The following is a 13922-nucleotide window of genomic DNA, read 5'->3' on the forward strand; positions in this document are numbered from 1 at the left end:
CTGGTGTTTTGATTTGGGGCTGGTCAGAATGCTGCAGTGGGGAGCCCATACCATCCCAGGGAAGGTCCTCCCTAGAGCCAGGAAGTGTTCAAGGGTATCTTGTGGAGTGGAGCCCTTTCTGCCCACTACGGTCAGCCCTTCCCACGACTGGCAGGAAGCCCTATGTTCTCGTTTGTCCTGTCCCCCTGGCAAAGCCTTAATCTCCCCCTGGAGATTCCAGGCAGGGTTGCTGTCTTTCCCTCCTGGAGGTTTGTTGGATTCACCCAGGAAATTCTCCCTGAGCCCTGGCTACTGAGGAAGGAGCCACCCAGGATGAGAACCAGGCCGGGCCGCCTACCTGGATGGCAATGGGGACAATCTTGTTGGCCAGATTCTTGTACAGCAAGCAGATGGGCGCGGCCAGGAACTGCAGAGTGCAGGGGTCTGTTTTGTTGGCATCGATGCCATCCAACAGCTTAAAGTCCACGATGAAGATGTTCCCTTGCTGCAGGAGGTAAGAGGAAATACATCCAAATCAGGTTCAGTCTGAGACAGACCCCAGGGATTGGGCACAGTAGGAGGGATAGGAGGTCCAGTCAACATAGTGGAGTTCAGAGCTTAGAGTTCTTTGAGTCCTCTGACTCCAAGGCTGATTGACAGCAGTTTTCATAGGCTATGGTGGGGCTCAGCAAGGTGAAGAAATGCAGGGGCTCCTAACACACTTGCTGTACCTGCAGTCTGCCTGAGCCTCATGAAAGATGTTGAGCCTCATGAAAGACCACCCAGAGTGATAGTAAAGAAAGAAGACAGAATTTAGATGAAATAAATGAGAGAAGTCAAATGCCAAGAGTGATGCTGCAGGATTCCACTTACAAGAGTTCAAAGCTGGGCAAACTCGAGTGTTGGAGTCAGGACAAATGTTACCCTTGGGAGGAGAGATGGAAAGGTGGCAGGAGGGAGCTTCTGAGGTTCAAAAGCGGGTGTCCACCGTGTCAGGAGGGGTAGTCAGGGCTGGGGGGCCCTGAGGTTTTAAGGGAGGGTCTTCAGGGGTAAGGAGGTCTACAAGGGTGGGGGTGGGGTCTGCAGGGGTAGTGTGTGTTCTGTGTCCTGGTGTGAGTTTCTGGCATGGCTGGGTAACTTGGTGCTACCAAGCCATCATTGAGCTTGCTGCCACTCTTGGTTCCTGTAGATATCACACTTCAATATAAAACAAAAATGCATATGGGGAAGGTAGCAAGTCACCCACCCCAGGTTACACTTGAGTCCCCTACGTGTGTTAGTCGCTCAGTCATGTGTGACTCTGTGACCCCATGGACTGTAGCCTTCCAGGCTCCTCTGTCCATGGAATTCTCCAAGCAAGAATATTGACTACTGCTGCTGCTAAGCTGCTTCAGTCGTGTCCGACTCTGTGCGACCCCATAGACAGCAGCCCACCATGCTCTGCCGTCCCTGGGATTCTCCAGGCAAGAACACTGGAGTGGGTTGCCATTTCCTTCTCCAGTGCATCAAAGTGAAAAGTGAAAGTGAAGTCACTCAGTCGTGTCCGACTCTTCCCAACTCCATGAACTGCAGCCTACCAGGCTCCTCTGTCCATCAGATTTTCCAGGCAAGAATACTAGAGTGGATTGCCGTTGCCTTCTCCAAGAATACTGGAGTAGGTAGCCATTCCCTTCTCCAGGGGATTTTCCTAATCCAGGGATCGAACCTGGGGTCTCCTCCATTGCATGCAGATTCTTTACCATCTGAGCTACCAAGATGGAGCCTAACCTGAGCGTCGTGAGGGCTCCTTTTGCAGGGCCGGGGCCTGCTCAGGCCAGAGCTGGCAGAGTCTGGGTGGAGGACAAATGGTGCTTCTTGTGTTTTAAGCTAGAAATGGAGGCAGGGGTTACAATCTGGTTGGGGAAGCTCAGGGTAGATGTGGTAGATAGAGACATGTGAACAGGTGCTCAAGTCAGCTGCATGTCCATATGTCTGCCAGCAGAGGGCGCCAGGTGACCACAGCTCACAGGCCTCAGGAACACCAGCTGCAGGACCTGGCAGTTGTCGGACACCAGTGATGAGCTCTGAGCATCAGCCTGAGTGGCAGGAAGGGGACAGGGTCGGTGAAAGAGGTAAGGGTGCCCTTGGCCAGTCAGGGCAGAGGAAAGGTGGGGATAGGCTGCCTCCAGGAGAGTATGTGATGGTCCCTCAGGACACCTTGGCCAGAAACTGGAGACACCCAGGCCTGGTGGGTCACGGGGCTGGTTGGGCTTCTGAGATGGGCTGGACAAATGGACTTTCAGAGCAGAGTGGCCATCAGTGACCACTGTGCAGAAGAAATGGCTGCCAATCAACTCTTGAGCAGACCAAATTATTTAACTTGATGAATGACAGGCTAAAGGGAGACCCTGGGAACCAGGAGGCCTGGGATTTGGGGCTGCCTATAGGGAATTTCTCTGTCATTCCAGGCCACCTCCTTTCTCTGGACTGTGATTTCATCCTTCTGGAAAGTGAGGAGCCAACTGTATCTCTCAGTTCTGATATTCTAGGTTCTGTAGAAGATACAGGTGGTCTTGCTTATCTGGTGTCCCTGTCCTCTCCTTTTGGTCAGCATTCTCCATTCTCCTGGCTGTAGTGACTGGCTACAGCCAGTAGTCACTCAGGGAATTGTCTCACAACTCAAACTGGACCCATGACATTTGCTAAAAGTGTTGGGAAATAGGGACTTTTTTTCTGGGATTCAGCAGTGTTTGCTAAAAGGATGGAAGGTAAGTCTGAAGTTCTTAGTGGTCATATTTATCTCCACATAAGGACACCCTCAGAAAAAAAAATAATTCCAACAGCAGCAGAAAATTGATAACTGGAGAAATGATGCTAATGGATTATCTGAATCTTAGACCCAGCTAGTTCAGTCTGCTTTATGCTGTTGCCCCAACCAAGGCATTTCTTAGATTAAATTGGTTTTAACTTGAAACCACAGAATCCTAATATAAAGTCTAAGAACTAAAACACTCTTGAAGAGTTGTGATAATGACTCAAAAACAACAATAGGGGTAGAATTTACCTATTCATATTGCAAAAAAATAATTGCATAGGTAAAGATGAAAAAAAAATTTGGAGTTTTAGTTGGCCACAAATCTATGATCTCTGTAGCTCATAAGATGCTGCCAAAGAGAGGTAGCAGAAAAGATTGTGGGGATTGAGAACTACATTGCGGGGGATGAAGCCATGTATGCGTAAGAGATGGGGGATGGAGCCATGTATGCATAAGAGATGGGTGGTGCATGTCTAAGGATCCAGTCAATGGTGGCTATTGGATTACTGCTTCACCCTTGAAACCACAGCTGAGCACCAAGACCATTACTCAAAGGAAAGGTGACCAGTATGGTGGCAAGGACTCCTAAGTGGAGGCTGATCCCCCTGCCAGGGTGGCTGGGTACGTGGGTGGCTGCTCAGTCCCTCCCAGTTCTAGGATTCGCTGACTTTCAGGGTTCAGTGATTCTCTGACTTGAAGCTTGAAATCAGTATCACTGAATCAATGTTACCATGTCCAGCAATTAAGTCTACAGAGAAGCACTGCTGTGTGTGCCTGTCTGCGTGGAGGTATGTGCTGTCACCTGTCCATGTGACTGGGCAGGAGCCCTGCCTGGGGACCTGACCTGGGCAGGCGGCCCTCTGGAGTCCGGTGGGCAGGGTGTGAGGGCTAGGAGGTCTACCTTCAAACAGCACTGACCATCCCTCTCCTGCCAGCCTCCTAAGATGAGCCGAGCAAGCAACATGGGGTGCCTAGAAACAGTAGGAGACCCCCTAGACACTGAGGGGCTGCTGGCAGGAGGCCTGCTCATCCTGGCTCTAGTGGGAAGAGGCCAGCTGACGAGAGACTAAGGGCCATTCCCAGAGCCTCAAGCTCCCGGCCTGGAGGTGGTTGACATCAAGTCCCTCCAGAGGAGCAGATTTGAACCCTTTCTGTCTCAAAACTAGATGAGTCTTGGAACTGGAGAGAGCTGACCCTGAAGATGAGGGCCAAGAAGAGGGGTGGGAAGAGGGTGAGGACAGGAGCAGAAGACCAAGACTTCTAATTAAAAAGTCAGAGTTCCATCAGTTTTCTCCTTTTGTTTTTGTTTTGTTTTGTTTTTTCCTGATGTGAGATTAGCTTTTTCTCCAGTTTCTTTACCTTTGCAAGGTGGGTAACAATTGACGGTTCTGCATGTAAAGCATCTCTCAGAATACTTGACCCATAACAGGTCCTTTGTTAGAGGGAGCTCTTTTATTTATTATTTATTTATTTATTTTTTAGAGGGAGCTCTTTTAATTGTGATATTGATACTGAAAACATTGATCTTACGCTCTCAGACCTGAGCATCATGGAGAAATGTTACTCTCAATTCTTTCACCTCTGTTGGACAAGACCATTTTCATAAATGCTCAGGAAAAGGAAGAGGCCACTTCACCGAAGGCAGCCAATCTGACCATCAACCAGAGCCTGGAGATAGTGGCCTGGAGGCCAGTAAGCATGGGCCAGCAGTACGTGGTTTCTGCCTGACTGAGTGTGACCCGGCCACCCGAGCTGCCTCTGGCCTGGGCCACTGTCTCCAGCTGACCAGATCCTACCTCGACCTCCTGCTCCAGGGTAAGCTGCCGCTCCAGGCTGCACTCCACCATCTCTGTGGTCACCGGCAGATTGTCTGGCAACTTCAGACAGCGCTGGATCATCACAGGGTTGCAGCCGTTCAGGAACTGGTAGCCAAACATGAGGTCTTCCTGCCAGTGATTCATGACCCGCTCTGCAGAGAGAGAACTGCAGCTCAGCCTGAGCTCTGAGCCGGGCTGAGGTCGTCCTGATGCAGACCGAGGGCCAGAGTCCCTGCTGGTACCCTCTCCCAGGCGTTCACTGCACAGCCCACCATGCCAAACTGCTTGACCACTCAGTCAGGCCAGGGCACCACCCCATCCTCCCTGAGCTAGCCTTTAGGCTAAGGAGCTAGCTCCTTAGCCAGAAGGAACAAAAATAGACAAATGGGACTGCATCAAATTAAAAAGCTTCTGCACAGTAAAGGAAACAATCAAGAGTGAAAAGACAACCTACAGAACAGGAGAAAATGTTTGCAAACCATATATCTGATAGAGGTTAAATTTCAAAATATATAAGGAATTCCTACAACTTAACAGCAAAAACACCAATAACCCAATTGAAAAGGGGCAAAGGATTTGAACAGACATTTCTCTGAATAAGGCATAGAGATGGCCAGCAGGCATATGGCAAAATGCTCAACATTACTAATCATCAGCAAAATGCAAATCAAAACCACCATGAGATACCACCTCACACCTGTCAGGACACTATTATTATTTTTTTAAAGGCAAGTATTGGTGAGGCTGTGGAGAAGCTGGAGCCCTTGTGCATAGTTGATGGGAAGGCAGGATGCACAACTGTCTTGAAGAACAGTGTGGAGCTTCCTCAAAAGGTTCAAAATAGAATGACCACGTGATCCAGCAATCCCAATTCTGGGTCTTCGTCCCAAAGAATTGAAATCAGGATCTTAGAGAGATATCTGCATCCCCGTGTTCATTCCAGCACAATCTGTAACAGCCAGTATGTGGCAACCATGTAAATGCTCATCTACAGACAGATGAAGAAAATGTGGTGTATACAGACAATGGAATACTATTCAGCCTAAAAAAAAAGTATATGTGCAGTATATGACAGCATAGATGAACCTGGAGGACATTATGCTCAATGAAAAAAGCCAGTCACAGAAGGACAAATACTGCATGATTCTACTTACAGGGAAAATCAAAATTAGTCAAACTCATAGAATCAAAGAGCAGCATAGGGACCTCCCTGGCAGTCTAGTGGTTAAGACTTTGCCTTCCAGTGCAGGGGGTGTGAGTTCAATCCCTGGTCGGGGAGCCAAGATTCCCATATGCCTTATGGCCAATAACCAAAACATAAAATAGAAACAATAATGCAAAATAGTCAATAAAGACTTTTTAAATGGTCTACATAAAAAAAAAAAAAAGTCTTGAAAACATCAATACAAAAAGCAGCATAGCCTGGTGGTGGTTAAGAGGGAGGGGGGGGTTAGTAATCCATGAGCATGAAGTTTCAATCAAGCAAGATGAATAAGTTCTAGAGATCTGCTGTGCAATGCGGTACCTACAGAAAGAAAAAGAACCCAGGTCCTGTGCCCAGGAAGGATGGGGGCCCGGGATGCGGGAGAAGGAGGGGGGCAGGGGGACAGCCCGGGGAGGAGTCGGTGAAGGCAGCCGTTTCCCTGTGCTTGCTTCCTTACTGTCTCCTAACTTTTCTGTTGCTGCATGGTCCATTCTATGCCATTCCTGGCAGGTATACGATGCTACTGCTGTACCAAACACATCCTAGTCCAAAGGAACCCATTGTTGCTTTCATGTAAATGCTTAAAAAACCACTCTAACTCCTGCCTTTTCTTTGTTAAGAAACATATAAAATGATTGATTTATGTAAAGAAAAAATTCTGATATTTTCAGGACTTTTGATGGTGGAATGAGGTTGAGGGTGCTCAGCCTTGAACATCCAAGGAGTAGAAACCTCTGGCCAGGGGAGTGGTCCCCAGAAGAGAGTGCTGTGTGGGTGCAGGCGGTGCCAGCCTGGGGGACAGGGAGGGCCTGGACTGGAGCAGGTGGCCAGCCCTTTCCCATGCCCAGGCAAGGCTCCCCCAGCACCATGAGAGTGCCCCAAAACACACTCACCAGAAATAGTGTTGCTGATCCTGACAAAGATTTTCTCAAAGTCGGCGAAGTCGCTCCAGGACGACTGGAACATGTGCATGAAGCGGTTGATGAACAGGTTCTCCATCCTGCAGATCGAGACATGGTGGCCCCCTTGCACACGCTCTGGCCTCGCCTCCCCCTGCCAGGTCCCTTTGCACCCGGGGTTCATGGGGCCTCTAGGGGCCTTGAACCCAGGGCAGCTCCAAGGGGCAGCTGATTGGCCTTGTGGAAAGCAGGATGAAACTGGCACCCATGCCCACGTGCTTCCTTCTGCACTCCCCTAAGAAAGAGCCCAGTGGCCTGCCCACAACAACAGTCTACAGTGCTCATGCCTTCATTCAGTCATCAAACTGCTGCTTCCCCTGATCAATGCAAGTTTCCAGGGACAGAGCACTATTATTTCCTCTGCAGCTGCTCTCCTGGGTCTCCTGGATTTGGGAGGATGAGCGGTTCAGTGGAGTTTAGCCATCCTTTACTGTCTGCCTAACTCTGGCTCTTTGCCTGGTGCTGAGGAGGACACAGCTTCCAAATATTCATGACACAGGAAAGCAAAGTAACCCAGGATAGGAACTTACTAAATTCAAAAGGCAGGCTGCAGGCAACAAGGAGAGAGATCTGAGTGGCCTGAGCAACCCGGGGGGCTTCCTGGAGGAGGCAGGTGTGGGATGGGTCTGGGAAAGCTGGAGAAGGCAGGAAGGGGTATCCCAGGCTTTCATACATAACCTAAGCAAGGTGCAGGACGGAGTTGTGGGAACTCTGGCCAGTGCTCATGGTGACAGCCTCTGCCTCATTTTCCCTCTCTGGCACATGCACAGCTGAGAATGACGAGCAGTCACCCTGTTTCCTGCCTGCCGTCCAGTCTTCCAGGGTTCAGGCCTCCCCACCAGCTCTGTCTCTTTTATCCTGACTTGGTGGTATTGGCGAGCATAGTCTCCCCATTTGGAATGCCTTGTGCCCCTCTTTCTCCTCCTCCTGAGCATATGGGGTGAATGTCTCTGGAGGGCTTGCCTAGTGAACCCTGCTTCTCCTCTGATCTCATGAAGCCTCCCCTTCCCCACAGGCCTGTGATGTTACCTCCACATCGCTGATGGCAGGTTAAGTACAAACACATTCACATGAAAACCTGCCTACTGCCCAAGCACCAGGAGGGTGAAGGTGGGTCTGCATTGCTCTGTTGGGCCTGGGCTCTGGGCAACAGTGGGCTCAGGGTGCATGGTCACAGCATAGTCAGGGCCTGGGGTGGGGGACCCTGCCGGTGCTCCTCCAGTGGGCTGCCTGTCCTGCCCACCCATCTTCCCCAAGGGTGCCTCCCCCCGAAAGCAACCCTTACGGAGAGGCTCCAGCCCCATCCTTGCATTTACTCCTGGGGCAGTGGGCTGGCGGGGACTGAGTGTGTCCTCAAAGGTCTGGGAATCCTGGAGCCTCCTCACGCCTTCCAAGGACTGAGGTTTGGGTGTTTTGTCTGGAGTGAACCTGGCTGACGGGCACAGAGTGCTCTGGATGGCATCATCGGGGGGACACCCATGAGCACGCAGGAGGGCAGCAAGTCCCAGCGACTAAAGATGGGGACTCGGCAGACAAGTGGGAGACCCTGGGGCCCCTCCTGGCCCTGCCGGTCACAGCAAAGGTCACAAGCAGAAAAGGACACACCTGCCTGAAGACTCCTGTTTGGGTCCTGCCTTGATTTAGCAAATACTTCTCTTGCTGGTCCTGGCTACCTGGACACCTGGGAGCCCACTCTGCTTGAGGGCAGGTCCTGGGGCCATGAGGCCAATGACCTCAGCAAGTTAGAGGAATCAGCTTCCTATGGATGGTGGATACACTGTGAGGCCTGGAATGTGCTACAGCACAGCCTGGGCTGTGGTGGCTGCACACAGTAGGTGCTCGGCGCCTCAGAGCCTGAGAAGAACCGTGGTTTCATTCTGTCTATCATCATCAGCAGTTTGATCCCAGCCCTTCTTGGGGAAGGGGGAGCTTCTACCCACATACTTGCTTTACTCACGTGCTTGTTGCAGCCTCACCACTGCCAGGCAGGCCTCCAGGAATGCCCCCAGCTAAGCTTCTACCAGCCACATTCCTCCTTCCTCACCCAGCACCCAGCCCTCCTCCTCCAACCTCCTTTGTTAACTGAGCTCCCTGGGACAGGAATCCTTGTGAAGGTGGAGGACTAAACCTCTAATGATCTCTGGTGTCTGGGTGTGGAGAGGCCTTCCCAGGCCTGTACAATCCTCTCTGCCTGGAGGATGGCCCAGCACCACACTGTCCTGGAAAGAGGGCAATTTGTGGGGGACTGGGAGGGTGTTATAGCCCCACGTGGGTCACGGGTCTCTCTAGTTGGTCTCTTTGACCTTTAAACAGAAGGTTGGCACCGAACACAGGGTGGGGTGTGGTAGGACTACCCAGAGGAAGCCAGAGATCCAGGAAGAAGAGGAGTTAGGAGGAAAATTATTTGCAAGTCATCTAGAGGCAAAATATTGCTACATAAAAAGATGTGTTATCACACAAAGCAGAACCCGTGGCCAGAGAGGGCACCTGGCTCGTCTGAGGTCACACAGCCAGGTGACAGCAAGGACAGGTAATGGCACAGCCAGGTAAAAACAGAACCAGATATAGACACAGCCAGGCGGGAACTCACATGGAGCCGCCTGCTGGCCTGGGCTGGGCACCAGCTGTGGGGCCTGCGCTGGCAGAGGCGGGAGCTCCCGCTTCCTCCGCCCCCTCCACCCCTTTCCTTCTTTGAACAGCTTCTCCATTTCCCATTTCATGGTTTTGCTCTTTGGGGTGGGGGGGGCCAAGCTTACTGGACAGGGCCAGCCGCGTTCCAGGCAGAGCAGGTGGCTTCGAGGAAACTTGCCAGTTACCCAGAAGTGACGCGGAAACCGAGCTGTCCAGAGGCGGAGGTTCAAGAAGGAAGGGCCCTGAAGATCTCCCTGAGTCTGTTTTCCATAGTAAACGCCGGCCGAGGTTAGCAAAGGGCGGAGTGGCGCCTCATGGAGGGAGGGCCTCCATGGGGAGGCTGGCCAGGCCCCAGGTCAGGTCAGATCAGGGACCTTCAGGGCAGTAGGGCTGCCACGTGCAGGGTGGACACCTCTTCCCCTTCAGACCACTGAGGGGATGGACCAGAGGTTCTTGGAGCCCCAGCTCCACTGCTGGGGTCTGGACACAAGAATCCTGAGTGGGGCTGGAGTCCATATGCAAGCCCAGGCCAAGGCTAAAGAGGACAGTTGAGATGGATGCAGGTCACTACAGCCTGGCTGAAGATCCTAGCCCCATCTCTTCCCAGAAGTGCAGTCTCAGACAAATCCTTAGCCTTCTGTGCCCCAGTGTCCTCATCCATGAAATGGGTATAGCGATTGTCCCTGCCTCACAGGGCTGACATGATATATAAGAAGTACTGGTATGTAAAATGAGTTCAACAAATATTAGTGACTATTATTATATGATATCATATATTATATATATATATCATATATTATATTATATCATATATTATATATGATTATCACTTACTGTTAATATTAAAGTCTGCAGCCTTAAGCTATGGTGTTCTGGGGGGACCAGTGGGCAAGTTCACAATCCAGGCTACAGCACAGTACTTGCCCCCTCCCTCCTGCCCTCTCCTTCCTGGGGTCCTGCTGTCTAATTCACTCATCCCTTTCTTCCTTCACACTCAGTTCACCAAGGAATCTGTACGTACTGGTTCCTCTTTGCTTCCTCTCCTCTGCTGCCCCTGAGTGCTCTCCTCCATGAAACTGGGTGTCATATCCTAGTCACTATATCCAGAGTCAGCTCTAAACTCCCCTGATCTCCCCGAAGCATCTGACAGCCAACTTCTCTTTCCTTGACACTAAAATGCTGACCCCCATGGACCTCATCCGTGCTTCAAACCCTCATGGTCCTGCAGTCTCATCCCAGTAAAGGCTGGGATCCTTGCCCCATTCCCTGCATTGGCAGCCTTAGTCCCACTTCCCCACACAGGCTCCCCCACTCCAGTCCTCATGGATCATGGAGTTCTCACTGCCCTGAATGCCACCCCTCCACTCCTCCAATCAGCCCAGTGAACTCCTATACATCCTTCAAGACCCAGGTTGGGCTTCCCTCTTAGAAAGCTCTTTCCTGATGCTGCTTCCTCAGAGCTTCCTCCCTGCCTCCCGCTTCCCAAGTGCTCCTTTCCTAAGGAATATCCATCACATGCCATCGTGATGATCTGTCCACAGCTCGGTCTCCAATAGACTGTGAGCTTCTTGGACTGCTTTTGATTCATCTCAGGTCCCCACTCGCAGGAGCCCAATAAACATTTGTCAAAGGATAAGCAGCAGATAGCTTGCTCTGGGCCAGCTTCCACGGGGGTGGAGGAAGCCCAGAGGAACCAGCAAACAGGCAGTGACAGAGCCTCAGGTGGCAACTCCCTGGCGAGTCTCCTTCCTTGGACTCAGGAAGGAGAAGGAGGTCCCCCCCAATCACCCAGAACGGAGCTACTAGAGGCCACACCCCTACAGGGTGCTAGACCTCCCCACAGCAGCAGTGCCTACAGGACTTCATTTCAACCTCACAACAATTCTAGCAGTCAGGCAGCATCGGCCTTCCTTTATAGTTAGGGAACTTTTAAGTCAGGAAAGTTAAAAACCTCTCCCAAGATGATGCAGCTAGAATCTGAAATGGCCACTGCTTTCCAGGCTCTAGAAAAGGTGACCTCTTGCTTGTAAAGGGTACTTAGAAATGAGATAGTATTTGTTATAATTTTAATAGATTAATAGATCCCCCCCCCCCCCAGCATTGCCGTGATGGTTAAAACAGACAATTCTATGGAGAAAGCACCCACACCCACAGCCTGGCACTGAGTAGGGGCTTGGTGAGTGTCAGGCCCTTGTTACTTTCTTCCTCCCAGAGACACAGCCTCAGGAAGACAGATAAACTGGGTCTCTGGATCTCTCTGATATGAGGGGGATTCCTGGCAGAGTTTGCTTGTCAGGCTGTGTGTGTGTCTGTGTAGGGTTTTTCTCAAATGTCCCAAGGAAGAAGACCTGGGGGTGTGGCCTCCCACCCCTTCTTTACAGAAGTTCAGAAGCTCGACCAAATGAGGCAACTTCTTGAGGGGAGAAGCTTTGCAACTAAGCAAACGTTGCCACAGAAGCTAACTGAATGAGTACTTCTCAACCTGTCTGCCTCCTGGTTATGCCAACCCAAGGCTAGGGCCCACTTGGGGGAACTCTCACCCTAGCGGTAGAGAGTGGCTGGCACCAGGAGGTGCTGAAGCTCCTCAGGGCAGTCCAAGGCTTGGTCAGGTAGCACGTCCATGGATTTAGGGTTTTCCAGATTTGCATGACTGGGAGAATTCCCTAAAGTGTCAGTGTACTGATTCAAAGACCCCTCCGCTAGCCCCGGGGCGGGCATGGGGCTCCATGTTGGTAACAAGCACCCAAGGAGTCTTTGAAAACCATCAGTAATTCAGCCGCCAAGAAGGAGCACAGAAGTCAGATCTCTGCCATTTATTAGCAGGAGCTATCGGGCAAATATCTGACTTCCTTCTTCTGCAGATTCTTCAACTGCAGAATGGGGTTAAGAACTGCGCCCACCACATGGGGCTGCAGTGAAAGACGAACAGAGATGCAGGTGAGTCACCAGCACAGGCACGCTGGCCGTTATTACCGCAGGACCCTACCACTTAGGGGAGAGCTTACACCTGGTCTACCCTGGAACTGGCCGGAGGGGAGACGAGGCACTCCCAAGTAAAGACCTCCACTCTGGGCTGAAAACAGCTCTGTTTGGTGTCTGGAGCCCTATGTGCTGTAACTTTGTTTAGATACAGGTTCCCCTGTGATTGCACATTCAGGATCCATGCTACGACCAAGATGGAATCAAGTGATTTGGGAGGAGTTGCTCAGCAGAGCTGCTCCCTCAGCCCAAGACCCCCACGAGGGGAGGAGTGCGAGTCCTGCCTCCAGCCCCAGCTGCTCAAGCTCTCACACACTTACGCTTTGGAGTAGTTCAGAACGAAGTCCACACCCTTCTCACTGTCGAACTGGATATCTCGGGGTAAATCCTTGTGGCATTTGGCATCAATACTCAAGGGGAAGCCAGGGTTCCACTCCATCCATCTGAGCGTGAAAGCGAAGGAGAAAAAACAGAATTAAATGTCTGACCTCTGGGCCCACCCCTGAAGCTGAAGGTTGCCCGTCAGGTCACCACGTTGTGACTGAGCGTGTGCCCGGTGAGGTATGGGGATGCCTCCCAGGGTCTGGTAGCCCCCCACCTTGCTGTGTCCTGAGCCTCCCAGTGGGAGGCCTGAGGTCTCCTAAACCTGAGGCTGGGCTTCCAGCAGAGGAGTGGATGGTAGGTGCATACAGAGAGCATCAGAAGACCTCATTTGTTTGAGATGACATTCAAGGGTGATGTCCCCCCAGGCCAGAGCTGCCTTGCAGGTCACTGGAGGTGGAAGTGGTAGCCCCCCACATCTGACCTGGATATCCAAAGTCTCACCAGCTTGGTCAACTCCCTTGTACTGTGTGTGGCGGTCAGGGGAAAGGGGACAGTGGCCATGCCTTCACACACAGGGTACAAGACAGCACGGTGCTTGGGCAAGGGCCTCCAGGCACAGACTGCTGCCAGCAGTGGGTTCAGACATCGCTACAGTCAAAAGGGCTCCCCTCAAACACAGGCCATGTACTCTACCCCACCAGAGACCTTAGAGTCTGTTATCCTTGAACTTTATCCCGCAGCACTGGGCATTTAAATTTCATTTTATTTTTTTGCCATGTCTCACGGTTTGTGGGGTCTTAGTTCCCCAACCAGGGATCAAACCCAGCCCCTTGCAGTGGAAGCTCAGAGTCTTAACCACTGGACTGCCAGAGAATTCTCTAAGTCTTTTTAAAATTTTCTTTTTGTTTACTGCAGAAGTAAACCAAACCAAAAACCTGTTAACTTCTTTAGGGCAAGGAGAACGATCTTATATTTGTTTAAAAGCCAAAATTTACATTCTGGGATTTCAGCTTTTCCATTTGTATTCCTAATTATCTTTCCTTTTTAATCTCTCTTATGAGAGGGAAGTAAAATACCGAGTGTACAGGTCATTAAAAAGTTGTAAGGCCCTTTAGTATTGTCTTGCACTTTCATTGTCACAAAAATTCCCAGTGTTTTTTGAGTCATCCTGTTTGTCCAGTAAGCCTCTCACTATTATCATTAGAGGTGAACAGGAGTTGGATATGAGCACTCTT

The 13922-nt window shown here is 51.1% G+C and overlaps 1 protein-coding gene across 1 annotated transcript in view; it reads right to left on the reverse strand.

The window, feature by feature from the left end:
* Nucleotides 1-13922, reverse strand: part of ALOX5 (arachidonate 5-lipoxygenase) — a 42058-nt gene that overhangs the window by 10153 nt on the left and 17983 nt on the right. The window contains exons 4-7 of the mRNA XM_065919959.1: nucleotides 12684-12806; nucleotides 6688-6794; nucleotides 4570-4742; nucleotides 338-484 (exon numbers count right to left, since the gene is read on the reverse strand). Of these exons, the coding sequence (XP_065776031.1) occupies nucleotides 338-484; nucleotides 4570-4742; nucleotides 6688-6794; nucleotides 12684-12806 (550 nt within the window). The remainder of the gene's footprint in view (nucleotides 1-337; nucleotides 485-4569; nucleotides 4743-6687; nucleotides 6795-12683; nucleotides 12807-13922) is intronic.

Source organism: Muntiacus reevesi, chromosome 2 (assembly GCF_963930625.1).
Source record: "Muntiacus reevesi chromosome 2, mMunRee1.1, whole genome shotgun sequence".
Lineage (NCBI taxonomy): Eukaryota > Metazoa > Chordata > Mammalia > Artiodactyla > Cervidae > Muntiacus > Muntiacus reevesi.